The following is a 14,471-nucleotide window of genomic DNA, read 5'->3' as shown; positions in this document are numbered from 1 at the left end:
AATGTTGGTTCATGGTCTGTGCTATAAATTTATGGAGAGCATTAGTTATTAGAGCCCAACTGTATATTTACTTACAGATAAGAAAAATAAGGGGACTCATATTTCTTGGCAACTGTGAACATTTGAGCCATGCTTGGCGACCACAAAAAATTATTCCATGGACTACTCGTGGTCCCAATTGTGTGAGAAGGGTGGGAAAGAGCTACTCGTGGTCCCAATTGTGTGAGAAGGGTGGGAAAGAGGGAGAGGGAGATAATTGAGTGCAAGAAGTGGAGGTGGGGTATAAAATCCCTAGAAATTTGGTGAAAATATTACCTAATTAGAATTCGTTTTCCTGTTTTAAAGGAAATTTTCATGCTCCTTTCAATCTCACCCTCTCAAGTCTCTTCCTCTAGTTCCCACAACTGGCCATACAAATATTCCACGGAACAATTTTTTCCATGTGGCGAAACATGACCTTAATATATGAAACTAGTATGTACTGGTTATCACTTATCACAGAGAGTAACCCCAACATTCCCAATTTCCATTAATCATTTATAACCAAGATATTACAAACGATAGTGACAAATAAAATCAAGAGTAACGGGTTACATTTATAATTGCACCCCATGGTCGGTCCTGCAAGACATACATGTATCATCAAGATGGTCAACCATGGTCCTACGTGACATAGAAGTATGATCAAAAGCAAAAATTTATGAGTATCTAACTCAAAAGACCATCGTTAAGATGTGAAGATTAGCCAAGGTCCTAGATAACATACATGAGTATGATTATGATGATTGATTTAGGCCTGTTTGTTTTGGATTTTGAGTCCAAAACTGATTATTGAACTCGATTGCGTTCGATTAATTCTGAGTCGAATAATGAAGAACTATTACATTTCACTTGAAGAAATTTAATGTAAAGTTTACACAAAGCTAGATAACCCTACTATAAATCATTAAATTTGTTCTTTTAGGAGAAGAAAAGAATCATTGCACTTCACTGAAAGAATTTTAATTAAATTAGATTCAGTGTTAAGAGCTTTTCTAAGAATTATTGCAAACGAAGCAAGCAAACATCTTATGAGCAAAGGACTCTTTCTTTTTGCGTGGTAATGCCCTCTCCCCTGGGGTTCCTTCCACCATCTCCGATTCAGCTCTTCCTTTCTTCTTATCATTCTCACATTCCTTATCATTCTCACATTCTTCTAAGAATGATTTGAAGGCCTCTTGCACGTACTTGGCAGCATCTGCAACTGTCATATTTTCTACTATCTTCTCTGGATAAATCTCCTTCTTGCAATCCCCATTCAAAGTAGCTGCCATTTGAACCAACTCCTCTTGAAATTCGCTTAGTTTCGAAGCTTCATCTGCTTCACCTGGTCTCAATTTCTTTGGGTTCTGCAAAGTAACTGTGGGGCTTAATTGTTAGAATGTTACTATGCTAGTAGTGGTGGGAAAGATAATTATGAAGAAGAATAATGGAATAAGGTTTGATGTATGTTCACCTGGGCAATCTGTTCTAGGACTTTTGCGTGTCAAGACATTCTCAAATGTGCCAGCCCATGCGTCACGCTTCGTCAAGAACTCTTTTAGCTGAAAAATCTTCTTCACAGTTGCTGGAATGGAAGAATGCTCGAACTCTGATGAAGGATACGGTCCCGAAGGCCCGTGCACCACTGCAATTACATCTTCCAATTCTTAGACAGATTTTAGATTGCCTCATTGTTCCACTCTGGGTTTTAATTACTTGCATTTGGAGTCTGTTAAGGCCCATACTATTTCGATGATCCAAACCATTGATATGTTGGGTCCCAATATAAATAGGTGGTGCCTCACAAATCATCTACAAATGGTGATCCCAACCCTCCGATCCGTAGATATTCCTATAGTTTGATGTCCTTCCATAGATCGGTGGGTTATACCATCCTATGGAGATGATTTTTGGGGCACTGCCAATTTTATTGACTCCCCGAACGATACTATAAGAATCCGTAATGAACATCCCTCCTCTAATAGTACAAGCTCCCATCGCAATGACATATTTTAGTTCAGCCATTTGCTTTTAAATTGAGGCCCAACAAATGAATAATTTAGATCATAATATAGGCCCCACTTTATATTTAGTGGATTTACATATACATTTAAAAAAAAAAATACAACGTACAGGTCTACTCCATTCAAAGATCCAAACCATTCATTTGTTGGACAGGACCCAACGTAAATAGGGAATGTTCCGAAAATCATCTTCGTAGGATCTCATCCCTCTACAATCGAATGGTTTGGATCATCTTACGGAGATGATTTTTGGGCACGACCTATTTACATGTTTTGGATCATTGAATGAAGTGAGCCCCACTTCCACCCTGCTCACCTGTGCCTCTATCGATCCATGGAGAAATCATGATGGTTGGGACTCGGACGCCTAGGCGGTCGAACTTGAAGTTGTAAGGCTCAGGACCCACAATGTCATCTGGACTAGGAATTCCTGATACCGGGGTAGGAACATGATCATAGAATCCACCATGCTCATCGTATGTGATTATAAACAGAATCTCATTCCATTGAGGACTCGCCCTCAATGCCTCATAAACCTCCTTCACAAATTTCTGCCCTTCTGAGACGTCATGAGAGGGGTGATCGTCGTTGCCGGGTAACAACTTCATGTCGAAATATCGCTGCTCGATCACCACATAGTTTGGCAGCTTGCCCTCCTTGCAATGGCTCTTGAATTCCAAATCATACTCATGGAATTTCCCTATGTATTTTAATTTCCTAAGGTTCCTGTTAATGTAAAAATGTTAGCATTACAAAAGACCGTCCTCAAACGATGGTGTAGAACAGGGATCATCGCATAAAGAGATTTCACAGCCGGCAGAGAGCAGCCATCTCAGATGAATTAAATGAATAAGACAGAATCTGTTGAAAAGTGAGTATGTGTGGCTGCTCCAGCAACAGCAGGCGGCCAAAAGCTTTTGTTAGAGGGGGTCCCTAGCAGGGGCGATGCCAGAAATTTTGCACAAGGGGGGCAAAAATTATAGTATTTTTTTTTTCTCCAAACAAAAGAAAGCACTATTATGGTTTCCAAAAAACACCCTCATATGTTCATTGTTATATCCCTAAAAGGGGGGCATATTTTTTAAAAAGGAACGGAAAACCCTCACTTGGGCAGAGAAAAATATATTTTTTTAGAAGGGATATAAAAATGGTAAAATTAAAATTTTAAACTTATTTTGTACTCGGGATTCTATTCACCATAATACGCTTTGCTCGTTTGCCCTTCTCTAACTACGATTAATACATCGGCAAAAAAATCGGTCAAAATAGTCGGTAGTTATTATTCTTGACGGGCATTGACGGAGTAAATATTGTTACTCGAGACTTCTATGTTATCACAAGTCAACTTGTTGGGGTTTATTTGAGTCAACAAAAAAACCCCTCTCTCTAACGAGATTATATATGGTGGCCGCCTCGCATCGTTTGGCTGATCCAAACCATTAATTTTTGGGCCTTACGTAGATGTACATAGGGTGTATCCCAAAAAAATTTCTCCATATTGTTCATCCGAACCCTCACCCTCAGTTATGTATAGATTTCTATATTGTACCGTCATTTTTAAACCTCCATAAATTGGAGGGTTAGGATCATCCAATGGAGAAGATATTTTGGGGCATATCTTATATACATTAGGGCCCAACAAATGAACGGTTTGGATCACCCAAATAATGTGGGCCTTGGCTGCACCCTCATACATGCCCGGCCATCATATAATCTCCTTCTCTGAAAGATGTCTCTTAGGGGATCCAAGACCTTTCGATTAAATGGAGTGCAAATATTCGATTCTCCGCATGTGTCCTATTAGTACACTTTGATTTAGGAATCACAGGTGAAAAAATCATCTCCATACGATGATCCTAACCCTCTAATATGTAGAAAAATTACATTTAGAAATATCTATAGATTGAAGAGTTAGGATCATCCAATGGAGATGATTTTATGGGCAAGGGTGCAACAAATCAACGGTTTGGATTGTGAGGAAAATGCCTACTATTTATGATTCTATTGATGGTATTTAAGAGAAGGATTTATTTCAAAATCAATGCCAGCCTGTCAGTTTTAGCATCAAGAGGAGATGGACGATTTTTTTGCCGATGTATTAATTGTAGTTTTAGAAGGGAAAGCCAGCAAGGCACATTATGGCCAATAGAGTCCCGAATAGCTTCATATTGTCCCCCTTCCCTATTGGCCAATAGAGTCCTGAAACGCTGGACTTCCTCATTTTTTTTTCCCCAAAAAATTAAGGAGGGTAATTGTCCCCGTTCCCTTTCATGTGCCATTGCCCTTGGTCCCTAGCAAATCCAAAGCAGGACTAAAGCTGACTTATGTACCGAGTCATGCGACCCAAAACATACTAAAATACTCTAAGTGCGACTAACATGGTTATTGTCATGAGCAATGGCATGGATAATGGAAAATCCTAATTCGAACTCAAAAGACCAACAAGGGAAAATGAATTCTCTTCACCTAGAAAATGATACTGAGGCCCTGTTTGGATTGCAAGAAAAACATTTCTGATGAAAAATTTTCTTCGAAATTTTTTTCTTTCCAAAATTAAGAGGGGAATGATAAGACTGTGGTTAATTTAGTGAGATATTATCATAAATTGAAAGTCCCTCTTGGTAAAAATTGAATAGGATTGGTTCAATTAATCTTCTCTAGTGTGAAAAAAGTAGGAACTTCTAAAAATGTTTTTCCTTTCCAAACTTTTCCCAACAGTTTCTAGGAATCCAGCCTTTACATTATTCATTTCGTAAGCCCCCATAAGTCATCTCCAAGTTAGATAGGCAGTTGGATGAACCATTACTGTCATTATACTAGTGGGCCCAAGTCTAGCTTCTCATGCACTTCTAACAATGTTAATTTGAGGGGATTTGCAAGATAATTTAGCAAAAAGACATTTCTCTGCTCACTTTTGCAGGAAGAAAGGAGAAGCCATCTAGCACCAATTTTGTCCTATTCATTTATTCATCTTAGGTGGCTGCTCTCTCCTGAAAAAGTGAGCCCCAAAATGGCTCGAAATTGCTTTTGATGGGGGTTAGCTAGGGGTGCAACTCGGGTCAGGTTCAACCTGAAAAAAGTTGGGTCAGGTCGAGTTTTCCCAAACCGGGTTGAGTTTGGGTCGGGTTAGGGTTCAGGGTTTGGGCAACCAGACCCGAGTGAAACCTGACTTTTTTTAATGAAATTTTTTATTTTTTAAGCTTAAAAATTCGGATTGTGTTTGGTTCGGGCTATAAAAAAGGGTTCCCGGTTCGGGTTGGCTTCAACCCGACCCAAGTTGCACCCCTAGGTTTGGCTTACCTGTAGAAAAGCGTCGAAGGAGGGTATTGATAATAAATCCCGAAAGAGTAACCTTCCTCGTCCAAAGAGTCGAATATCGTCTTCTGTGGAAACCCTAATACCAGCTTCTTTGTATCATTACTCGTCGCACCATGCGACGTAGCCGAGTGCACAAAAAGCCGGTTCGGCTGAGTCGAAGCCGGAACCGACGCGAACCACCGGTCGAAAACCGCAAACTCCGTTACCAACGTCTCGTAAACTGGTACGGCCTCCGGACGGAATCCGTTCATCACCGTATCAGACATCCCCTTCTCTATACTCTCGGCCTGCTGGGCAAACCCGTTCATTGGTGGGACCTTCGAATTTGATACTTCCACTCCTTTGATTGGGTATTCCACCCCGAACACCTGTTCGTAGATTGCTTGGATGGAGTGACCCGGGTCCGAGACAACGTACTCGGACCGGTTCCTGAAATAGACCCGGTTAGAATCCAGATCTGACGTGGACATTGGGTTGAACTCTTTCCCGGTCACACCGTTTATTTCTGGGTTGAGGGATTTCATCCATCCTAGCATGTGATCAAAGGACCGGTTTTCTTGAACCAATACAACTACAGTTTTTATGGGGTAAGGAGGGGTGGATTTGGAGGTCATTGTTTTTTTTTTTGTTCTCTTTTTCTTTTTGGGGTTGTTAATGAGGGGGTTTGGAGCAATGGGTCGATCTTTTAAGGTGGCTTTCGTGGCGGGGACGAGAAGGATATTAATTTCAAGATAAGACTTCAGTAAGGCTTGTGTGTGAGGAAAGGAAAGGAAAGAAAAGGGAGAGGAAGGAGAGTTCTGTAAGGTAGAAGTGTTTCATTTGGATGTGTTTTGTTTCAGTTGGTTGGATACTCACGAATCCTTATCACCAGAATCGTTATTCTTCGTTGATTCTATCTACTAAAACAACTCTAAAACTTTAAACCGAATCCCAACTTTATGGGTATGATCGAACCCCCCTATGTCTTATGAGTGGGATCCTTTTTGGAATGCTCTTCCAAGCATACTTTCTGAGTATGGGTCAAATTCCATTGAACTAAGACCGTTAATAGGAGTATCCTAGGTGACTAGACCCTACTTACATCTAACTGGGTATGGGTTAGGGGAGGAAACAGAAAAAAAAAAAATGCTAGATAGAAAAAGGGCAATGATAAATTCGCACCCTATGTGGCAGGCTTTAACGCTTTTTAAAGTCCATTCACCTTAGAGGATGCGAATTATCCTACAGGGGGTGCGAATTTATCATTGCCCTAGAAGAAGTGTCATTGAATCAAGAGGAATGCTACAGTGAAGGCTGCCCTTTCAAAATATCAGCTACAAGCGCCCTCATCAGACTATCTGACTAAAGGGAATTTATTATTCCTTTAATTTTATATTTATGCGCATAATAAATGTACTTCGGTGAGATGAGCCAACGGAAGCACCCTTGTAGCTGGATTTTGCAAGGGCAGCCTTCAGTTTAACATTCGGAAAATAAAATGTTGCTTATAGTTTTGAGTAGGTCTTGTAATTATTATGAAAGAAATCCGTATGAATAAACACAAATGAACAATAGTGTAAGTTGGTATACCCTCCATTCGGACCTACAACTCTCCATCTGAATTTATGGCTTGTGTCACGATCAGAAATAATTTTGAACCTTAGGATTTGGATCCAATGGACAGTATACGGATCCAGCTATTATTCCCAATTCCTATCCATTACCATTTGGATTCTTTGGATCCATTTGACCGTCTGGGTCCTTTGACACCCCTACCCAACATATGAGACTTCAACAATGTGTTGCAAACTGACTATGGTACCCCAGCCCAACTTTAGTAATAAACATAAGTGGATTATCCTAATACAGCCCATTATTTACTTTCCCAATCTCTCTGGCATCACCAACATCAATCATATGGTCTCTTTTAGGGGATTTGCTAGGGACCACATCGCAGAAGGCATTTTGGGGGCTGCCTGTTGCATGAGAGAGCAGCCACCTCAGATGAATTAATTGAATAAGACAAACTGTTGAAAAATGAGCCTATGTGGCTGCTCTCTCATGCAACAGCCGGCCCACGAAATGCCTTCTGCAATGGTCCCTAGCAATTCCCTTCTTTTGGTATCGATATTGAAGTTCATTAATTTGGCTGTGCTTGGATTATCCGATCGACAACCATCACAGTCATCTTCCTTAATTTATTATTTGGTTCTCTTTGTCACATGAAACCTTCAACAACCATCATTTCCACAAACGGGAATAAGATAAATAAGGAAGCTGTTTTACTTGGACCATAAGTATAAACTACCACATTCAAGGCACGCAATACTCATTCGAAATCCTTACGTCAGTTTTGGGGTCTAATGAGTCCAGGGTGATTGTGCATGTATTTCCTTGAAAATACGTTTCTGGGCAGAATTATACGTGGGGTCCACCTAAGGTTGATGTCCAAATTAAACTCCAAGCTTTGCATTTGATAGGCTTCCCTATTGACGGGCCGTGTCCCAAATATTTCCTCATGGAATATATGCCCACTTAAGGAAATTGTTTGGATAGATCTGATCACATAAGATCTGACCATTTGGATTATTGGGTGGCATATAGGTAGTTAGGTATTGGATTACAATTATCTTTTCCAAATCTAATACCTAACTAAAATCCAACGGTCAGATCTCATAAAATCTGATCTATTATAACAAAAATGGTTGGAGAGATTGGGTCAAATCCATGACCACAAGTGAGCTAGTGTAGAAGCCATAAGCTCATTGTTATTTTACGCTTGTCATAAGTGATAACCACAAGCTAGAAGGTCACAGGTATACTTCTGCGTCTAAGTTTTTCTCTCGGCATGTCCGCACACAACGCATGATATTGATGACAATCACCCATTTCTTTCGTGGAGAAATTATATAGAGCAGCATCTTAAAAACTGTGCTGCTATTGGATCAAAGATCATGGGCGGTGCCTCTTACACGACGAGCACGCACCATATAATATTTCTCCTCTTTCTTGAATCCCTTCATCCGATAGTTTAAGAGTCTTTAATTGGAAAGTGTGATCAGGCCAACAACAATCTTAAACTCACCCTAAGTGTCATTAGTAATTGCTATAAGTAGGTAGAAAATCTGAGATTAAGAATTCAAATTCTATAAATAGGTAGACAAAAATTAATTGGTTGTATCGGCTATCATCATGTTAGAAGATCGGCAAATGATAAGGCGGATGCACTTGCCAAGCGCGGTGTATCTTGTGGTCCTATTATCTGGTTTGACCATCTTCCTCCTTGAGGAGTGGTGTGCCGTTGATTGTATCTTTCGGTTCTTATGTCTTCTTGTATTCTATTGTAAATATGGGAGTTCTATCTCGGTCTCCTGTTTTTCCATCATTTATAATATTACCATTTAAAAAAAGAAAAAATTAATCAGTTAGGAGCAGTTCTTGCAATGAATAAAATTCTAATCATTTATTTACGAAAAAGGAAGATCTCTACAAATACTTGATTAACAGTCAGGATGAGTCATATATAAAGATTGCTATCCCGACATACTAACTATGCTAATGTGTTTTTAAGGTGCTAATATGATTGGTGCAATTAGTGGGTATGGCATCTAATACCAACGTGTCAAAGATAGTCCCACAAATTGTGAGTGATTGGTGTGATAGAATAGAATTTTGGGTTGGGCCAGTAGCTCAATGGTTGAGGCTTTGTATGTATCTCAACCTTGAGGTTGCAAGTTCGATCCCAACTTACCCACCAAAACAAGAGTTTTTCTTTCTAAAACAAGTTTTGATTTTAGTAAACATCATTGACATTATTTATTAGAGAATTGATAATGTGGCCCAACAAATGAACGGTTCTGATCATCTTATGAAGTTGGCCGTACAATAATTTTTGAAAAATATTGGACTATATGACTACGCACAGGGGCGATGGCACGTTTAAGGGAAGGGGGACAATTGCCCCCCTTAATTTTTTGGGAAAAAAAAATATACCTTTAACTTTTTAGAGGAAAATGATTATGCGCTCAACCGCACAATCCCTATATGCGCTCGAGTTTAAAATCACTTTCTATTAGCTCGTAAGATGGGTCCCACACCCGTTATTGAAATAGAGAAAAACCCAAAACCTGCATAGAAAGTTCTTCCCCAAACAAAAAGGGTTTCAAACCCTAACGAAAAGGGTTTCAAACCCTAACGAAGCGGCTTCTTTGACCTTTCGACTCCTTGCAAAAAGCTTCTTCTTCAGTTCTTCTACCTTCCGACTCCTCTGGAAAAACCCTAACGAAGCTTCCCCTCTTCAACAGGGTTCGCAGCGAAGGTCTTCTTCTTCCCCAGCAATCCATCGCCATCCAAAGCCTCCCAAGTTAGTATTTTTTTTTCTGCTGAAAACTCAATTCCAGCTTAGTACTTTTTTAGATTTGGGGTTGCTGAGAAGACATCTCAAATCAAGAAGAGTTTTATGCTCAATCGATTAGGGTTGATGAAGAAGTTTAAATGGATTTATGGTTTTGATTTGGGGTCTCGTTTTGATTCTTTTTGTTTCTCATTTAGGAAATCTGTTAGGGTCATTTATATAAAATTGATTAGGGTTTCTGTTGCTTGCATGTATTTTTTGACTGATCTAAATCATTCATCTGAGATACCTTGTTTTCTTTAGGCCCTGTTTGTTGTTTTATTTTGAGAACTGTCACAGACCCTTGCTTGTTTTAGGCCATGTTCTCTACTAACAAAGAGATGTGTAGAAACTAGAACCTACAAACTCTAACCAACTTTTTCTATGAACCCTGCTTATTTGTAGCTTTTTCTTCCACTAAAGCAAAATTAACTCGTTCTAAGATACATAGAGAACCTCATTTTGAAGGATTTCTTATTTGTTGTGTTCTAAGGGATGAAAGAAGGATTTCTATAATTTGTTTGGAGAAAAAAAATTACTATAATTTTTGCCCCCATTGTGCAAAATTTCTGGCATCGCCCCTGGCCACGCACAGTATAAAATCTCGTTTGTTTCTTTGTCAAAATTTTAACAACTACATATTTTTGCATGAATCATGTTCACGGATAACCCCACCTCATTTTTTGCAGAAACGACATCCTTGAAATTGATAGGGATGACACCACCTTGACTTTTGATCCGGTGGAGATCTCAAATACTTTCGTTTCTTTCTTTGAGAATCTCTTAAACTCGGGTTCTGCTCCTTCGAGAAGGCCCCCAAAGCCTACAATGAAGCTCTCCCAAGCTCAAAGTCAACACCTATCCAGAGATGTGTCTAAGGAAGAGATCAAAGCTGCTGTCTTTTGTGCAGATGGAAATAAAGCCCCTGGTCCAGATGGTTTTAATGGGATTTTTTTTCCAAAAATTTTGGTATCTGATTGAAGCAGATGTGGTTGCGACAATTCAAAATTTCTTCTCAAAAGGGAAACTCCTGAAGGAGTAAATATCACTCTGTGGACCCCGATCCGAGAGAGGCGGTGGAGGGACGTGCCCCCACGCGAGTCGGTCTCAGGATCATCCACGTGAATGGAGAGCTCTACCAAGGAACTCTCGAAAGAAGTGCCTCTCACAGCATGAGTGGCGATATAAAAGGTGGGATACCTCTCGATTCGGGGATTAGCCCAGATTCGAGGCGTACCTTAAACAAAGAAGAGTCGCCATCCAAGGAAGTGGGCCAAGGATCCCATACTATGCTCTGTTGCAACGGATAACTAGAGATTATAAAAAGAGGGTTCGTGCCTGGTTACGAATTCGGAAGGTCTGAAGAGCACCTCATCCGCCCAAGTGCAAGCACCTGGTCTCTTATGCCATTTGTTATTGATTTTGAAGAGTTTTGAGCGAAAGTCATATGAAATGGGAACATATATCTCTGAGAAGACGTCTACCTAATCATGCATGTCTCAGAGATGAAAATTAAACACATACACAAAATAAATGAAAGATGTGTCACCTAAGCAAAACTAGGTTATAAGTGACATGCCTAATGGGTGTCTAAGTTCTGGTGTGCAAACACATGCATGTTACAGCTAAATGTATAGGATCTGTACATGAAAGTAAGAAAACACAGCAAAAACATACAACACAAATCCACTCTATACCTGACTGGACAAAAGGAGTCCTAACTCTAATGCGACCTGACTCGGACCAAGATGGCCGTCCATCCCAGCTGCTCTACGTATCCCGGCCTCGGGAAGAATCGGAGTCAACGTAGTTCGATGCCCTATTCTAAACTACTATGCATAACCATCTAAAACCGCTATCCTAGACTCGATCCACTAGACTCAACTGATTTTTAAAGCTTTTTGTACGATTGCTTAAGTTCAGGTGAATTGTAATTTTCAGGACTCTATATGTTCTAACTAATGCAAGTTGATTATCCTTAAGCTAATACAGGTGGGCCCTACATCCTATGTGTAACTAGGCTGTGCATCCTAAAGAAAACCATGGGCTAACTATATGCTTCCTAGTCTAGCCATCGGTTCGACTAAATGTCTAACCGATCAACTTGAGGCCTCCTAACTCTAGGGACACTCACGCGACAGGACACACCATATCAATACAAATCAGGAGAGACTCCTAACTCTAAAACACCTCAAACAGCTAGGACAGACTCCTAACTCTAGGGGAAGATCTTTTTGAAAAAGGTTTTGAAGAATTTTTGTATTTTTGAAAGATTTGAAATGAGTTTATTTTTAAAGGTTTGGCTGGACTTGGTATGTGAATCCCAAGCTGCACTACGTACCCTGTTGAAAGGGATCAAGCCAACGTAGTTCGGAACAGAATTCCTAACTACTCTCCTATGACTCAAGATTTTTGAGATTTTTTGTTTTTCAGATGTTTTTGATGGTTTTTGACACAAGAGGACAGAATCCTATCATCATAAGAGGAGGACCGACTCCTGATATCCCGCAAAGGTTGGACAGCATCCTATGCTTTGCGGGGAAATGAACAGAATAACAACTCTGCAAGGGTTGGACAACATCCTATACCTTACAAGAGCGGATAGAAAAACACAAGATTTGATGAGAGGTTGGATAAAATCCTAACCCCTATGATGATAGGACTGACTCCTGAAAGAAAGACAGACTCTCTAGCTAAGGACAGACTCTGAAAATAGGATTCTAAGAAGGAGGTGCTAATGAGACAAAGCCTGTCTCCTAAAAGAAAATAAGATAAAGAAGGGTGCTAGTGAGACTATCAAGCTAAGATAAAGCTCACAAGTAATAAGGAAAAAGAGACCTTGCGCATATTTAGCAAAGGTAAAACACCCAGCCGGGCCCGACAGCTACCTAGCCCTAGGGTGCAACAAATGTGCAACCCAATACCCATAAGGGTAGGGGTATGATGCCAAGCCGAGTAAGGTGTTCTCCCAAAACCAAACGACGCACAAAGAGGAGGTTTAGTAAGAGAATGAGACTGGGTAAGTCTCTTAGACACATAGGTAGGATAGAGAAAAATGTTAACAAGGAAAAAGAGACCTTGTGCATATTTGGCAAAGGTAAAACACCCAGCCGGGCCGGACAGCTACCTAGCCCTAGGGTGCAACAAATGTGCAACCCAATACCCATAAGGGTCGGGGTATGATGCCAAGCCGAGTAAGATGTTCTCCCAAAACCAAAAGATGCACAAAGAGGAGGTTTAGGAAGAAAATGAGACTGGATAAGTCTCTTAAACATAGAGGTAGGATATAAAAAAAGAACGTCCTAGCAAGACTGGGCAAGTCTCCTGGGCACAGAGATGAGATAGAGAAAAATGCTAGCAAGACTGGGAAAGTCTCCTAGGAGTTGACTCAGGTTGATTCATTAATGAGACAATGCCCGTCTCCAAAGATTTGGATCTAAAAGACTAGGCAAGTCTTTTGAGAAAAATAGAATGCTATTTGGACTGTGCAAGCCCTCCTAGAGATGGGCTTGGGATGACTCCTTCATAGCCCTACAAGAAAAAGGGATTCTAGTATCTAAAGAATTTAACAAAAATCTAAAAGACTGTATTAGTCTATCAAAGAGAGAAGAAAAGTCTACCAGATAATCACAAATTCCATTTTATTCTTATAAAAATAAATCAAGTACTAAACAAAGAGAAATTTTCAATAAAACAATACACGATCTATAGCAATTATAAAATGATAAACAACATTAATTAGTCCAGACCAGCCGCTGGATAGCCTAATAAAGTAAAAACAATATCAAACACTTCAAAACCAACCACAAACCCCAATACGGGGACTCCAATGAAATCAGATGATGCCAAAGTAATCATCTGATATCAAATACACATGATAATATTTCTAATCCCGCCTTGAGATCAGACAGTACTCATGTCGATGATATCGAATAGAGTAGTCATCTGATCTCCTTCTTCCTATTAACAATTCATTTAAATAATTTGAGAAAACACACAGTACAAGGCATATATTCGCACACAAATGAGATATGGCTTTAAAGTAAAGCTTTGACTTATAAGCTTTAAAGCATGAAGTCCATAATCAATTTCTGTAAAGCATAAAGTTCAGAATAGATTTCTGTTTTCCTCATATAATTCTTAATAATTGGATTTAAAACTGAACTAAGTTCTATCATCATTAATCAACAGAGAAGTGAAATAAATCATATGGTGATAAAACTTCCAAAATGAGATCAAAATACTACATAAACATATATGTATATACCTTCCTCTCGCTGGATTTAAGATGCTGATGACATTAATACTACCATCAAGGCACTTTATCTTTTCATATTAAAAAGACAGACAAATGGACATCTTTAACTCTTAGTAAAAGAAAAGGCGGATTATGAACTTTTTTCATAATTTTAATAATTATAACATGACTACTATATAAACGAAAGAACTGTTAGAGATATTTCTGTGACTCAAAAATGAAGGGAAAAGTTGTCATACAAAAGAAAGGATGGGGCTGAACTATTGACTAAGGGAATGAGACAGCATACATATGAATCATTCAATAATGTGAATATCAACTCACTAGCATCACCTTTGAACAGTTATATTACCACAATTATGTAACAATATATATATATACCAAATAGTCTTATACTATGACAATATGCCAAAAGTCATGGATTATAAAAATTCCATCTTATCCAGACTAATATGGCCTCAATTAAGGATATAAAGGA

General features: G+C 39.4%; 1 protein-coding gene across 1 annotated transcript; it reads right to left on the bottom strand.

Annotated features, from left to right (window-relative positions):
* Positions 1-867: 867 nt before the first annotated feature.
* LOC143877130 (non-specific phospholipase C4-like) lies at positions 868-6,128 on the bottom strand. The gene is made up of 4 exons (XM_077378986.1): positions 5,346-6,128; positions 2,362-2,771; positions 1,496-1,666; positions 868-1,399 (listed from the first exon to the last, which is right to left on the bottom strand). The coding sequence occupies exons 1-4, from the start codon at positions 5,975-5,977 to the stop codon at positions 1,035-1,037; spliced, it is 1,578 nt and encodes a 525-aa protein (XP_077235101.1). The 5' UTR covers positions 5,978-6,128; the 3' UTR covers positions 868-1,034.
* Between the last annotated feature and the right edge of the window lie 8,343 nt (positions 6,129-14,471).

The sequence above is a fragment of the Tasmannia lanceolata genome, unplaced genomic scaffold, assembly GCF_043159265.1.
Source record: "Tasmannia lanceolata isolate RefF3 unplaced genomic scaffold, GAP_Taslan_0.1 ptg000005l, whole genome shotgun sequence".
In the NCBI taxonomy this organism is placed as follows: Eukaryota; Viridiplantae; Streptophyta; class Magnoliopsida; order Canellales; family Winteraceae; genus Tasmannia; species Tasmannia lanceolata.
This window is presented reverse-complemented; position numbering and strand designations above follow the sequence as displayed.

What these genes read in the sequence shown, in the direction of transcription:
- LOC143877130 (XM_077378986.1), bottom strand. Translation starts at nt 5,977, where the DNA reads ATGACCTCCAAATCCACCCCTCCTTACCCCATAAAAACTGTAGTTGTA. An exon ending in CCTTCGACGCTTTTCTACAG is followed by an intron (nt 2,772 to 5,345) that starts GTAAGCCAAACC and finishes TTACATTAACAG; the next exon opens with GAACCTTAGGAAATTAAAAT. An exon ending in TCCTAGAACAGATTGCCCAG is followed by an intron (nt 1,400 to 1,495) that starts GTGAACATACAT and finishes TAAGCCCCACAG; the next exon opens with TTACTTTGCAGAACCCAAAG.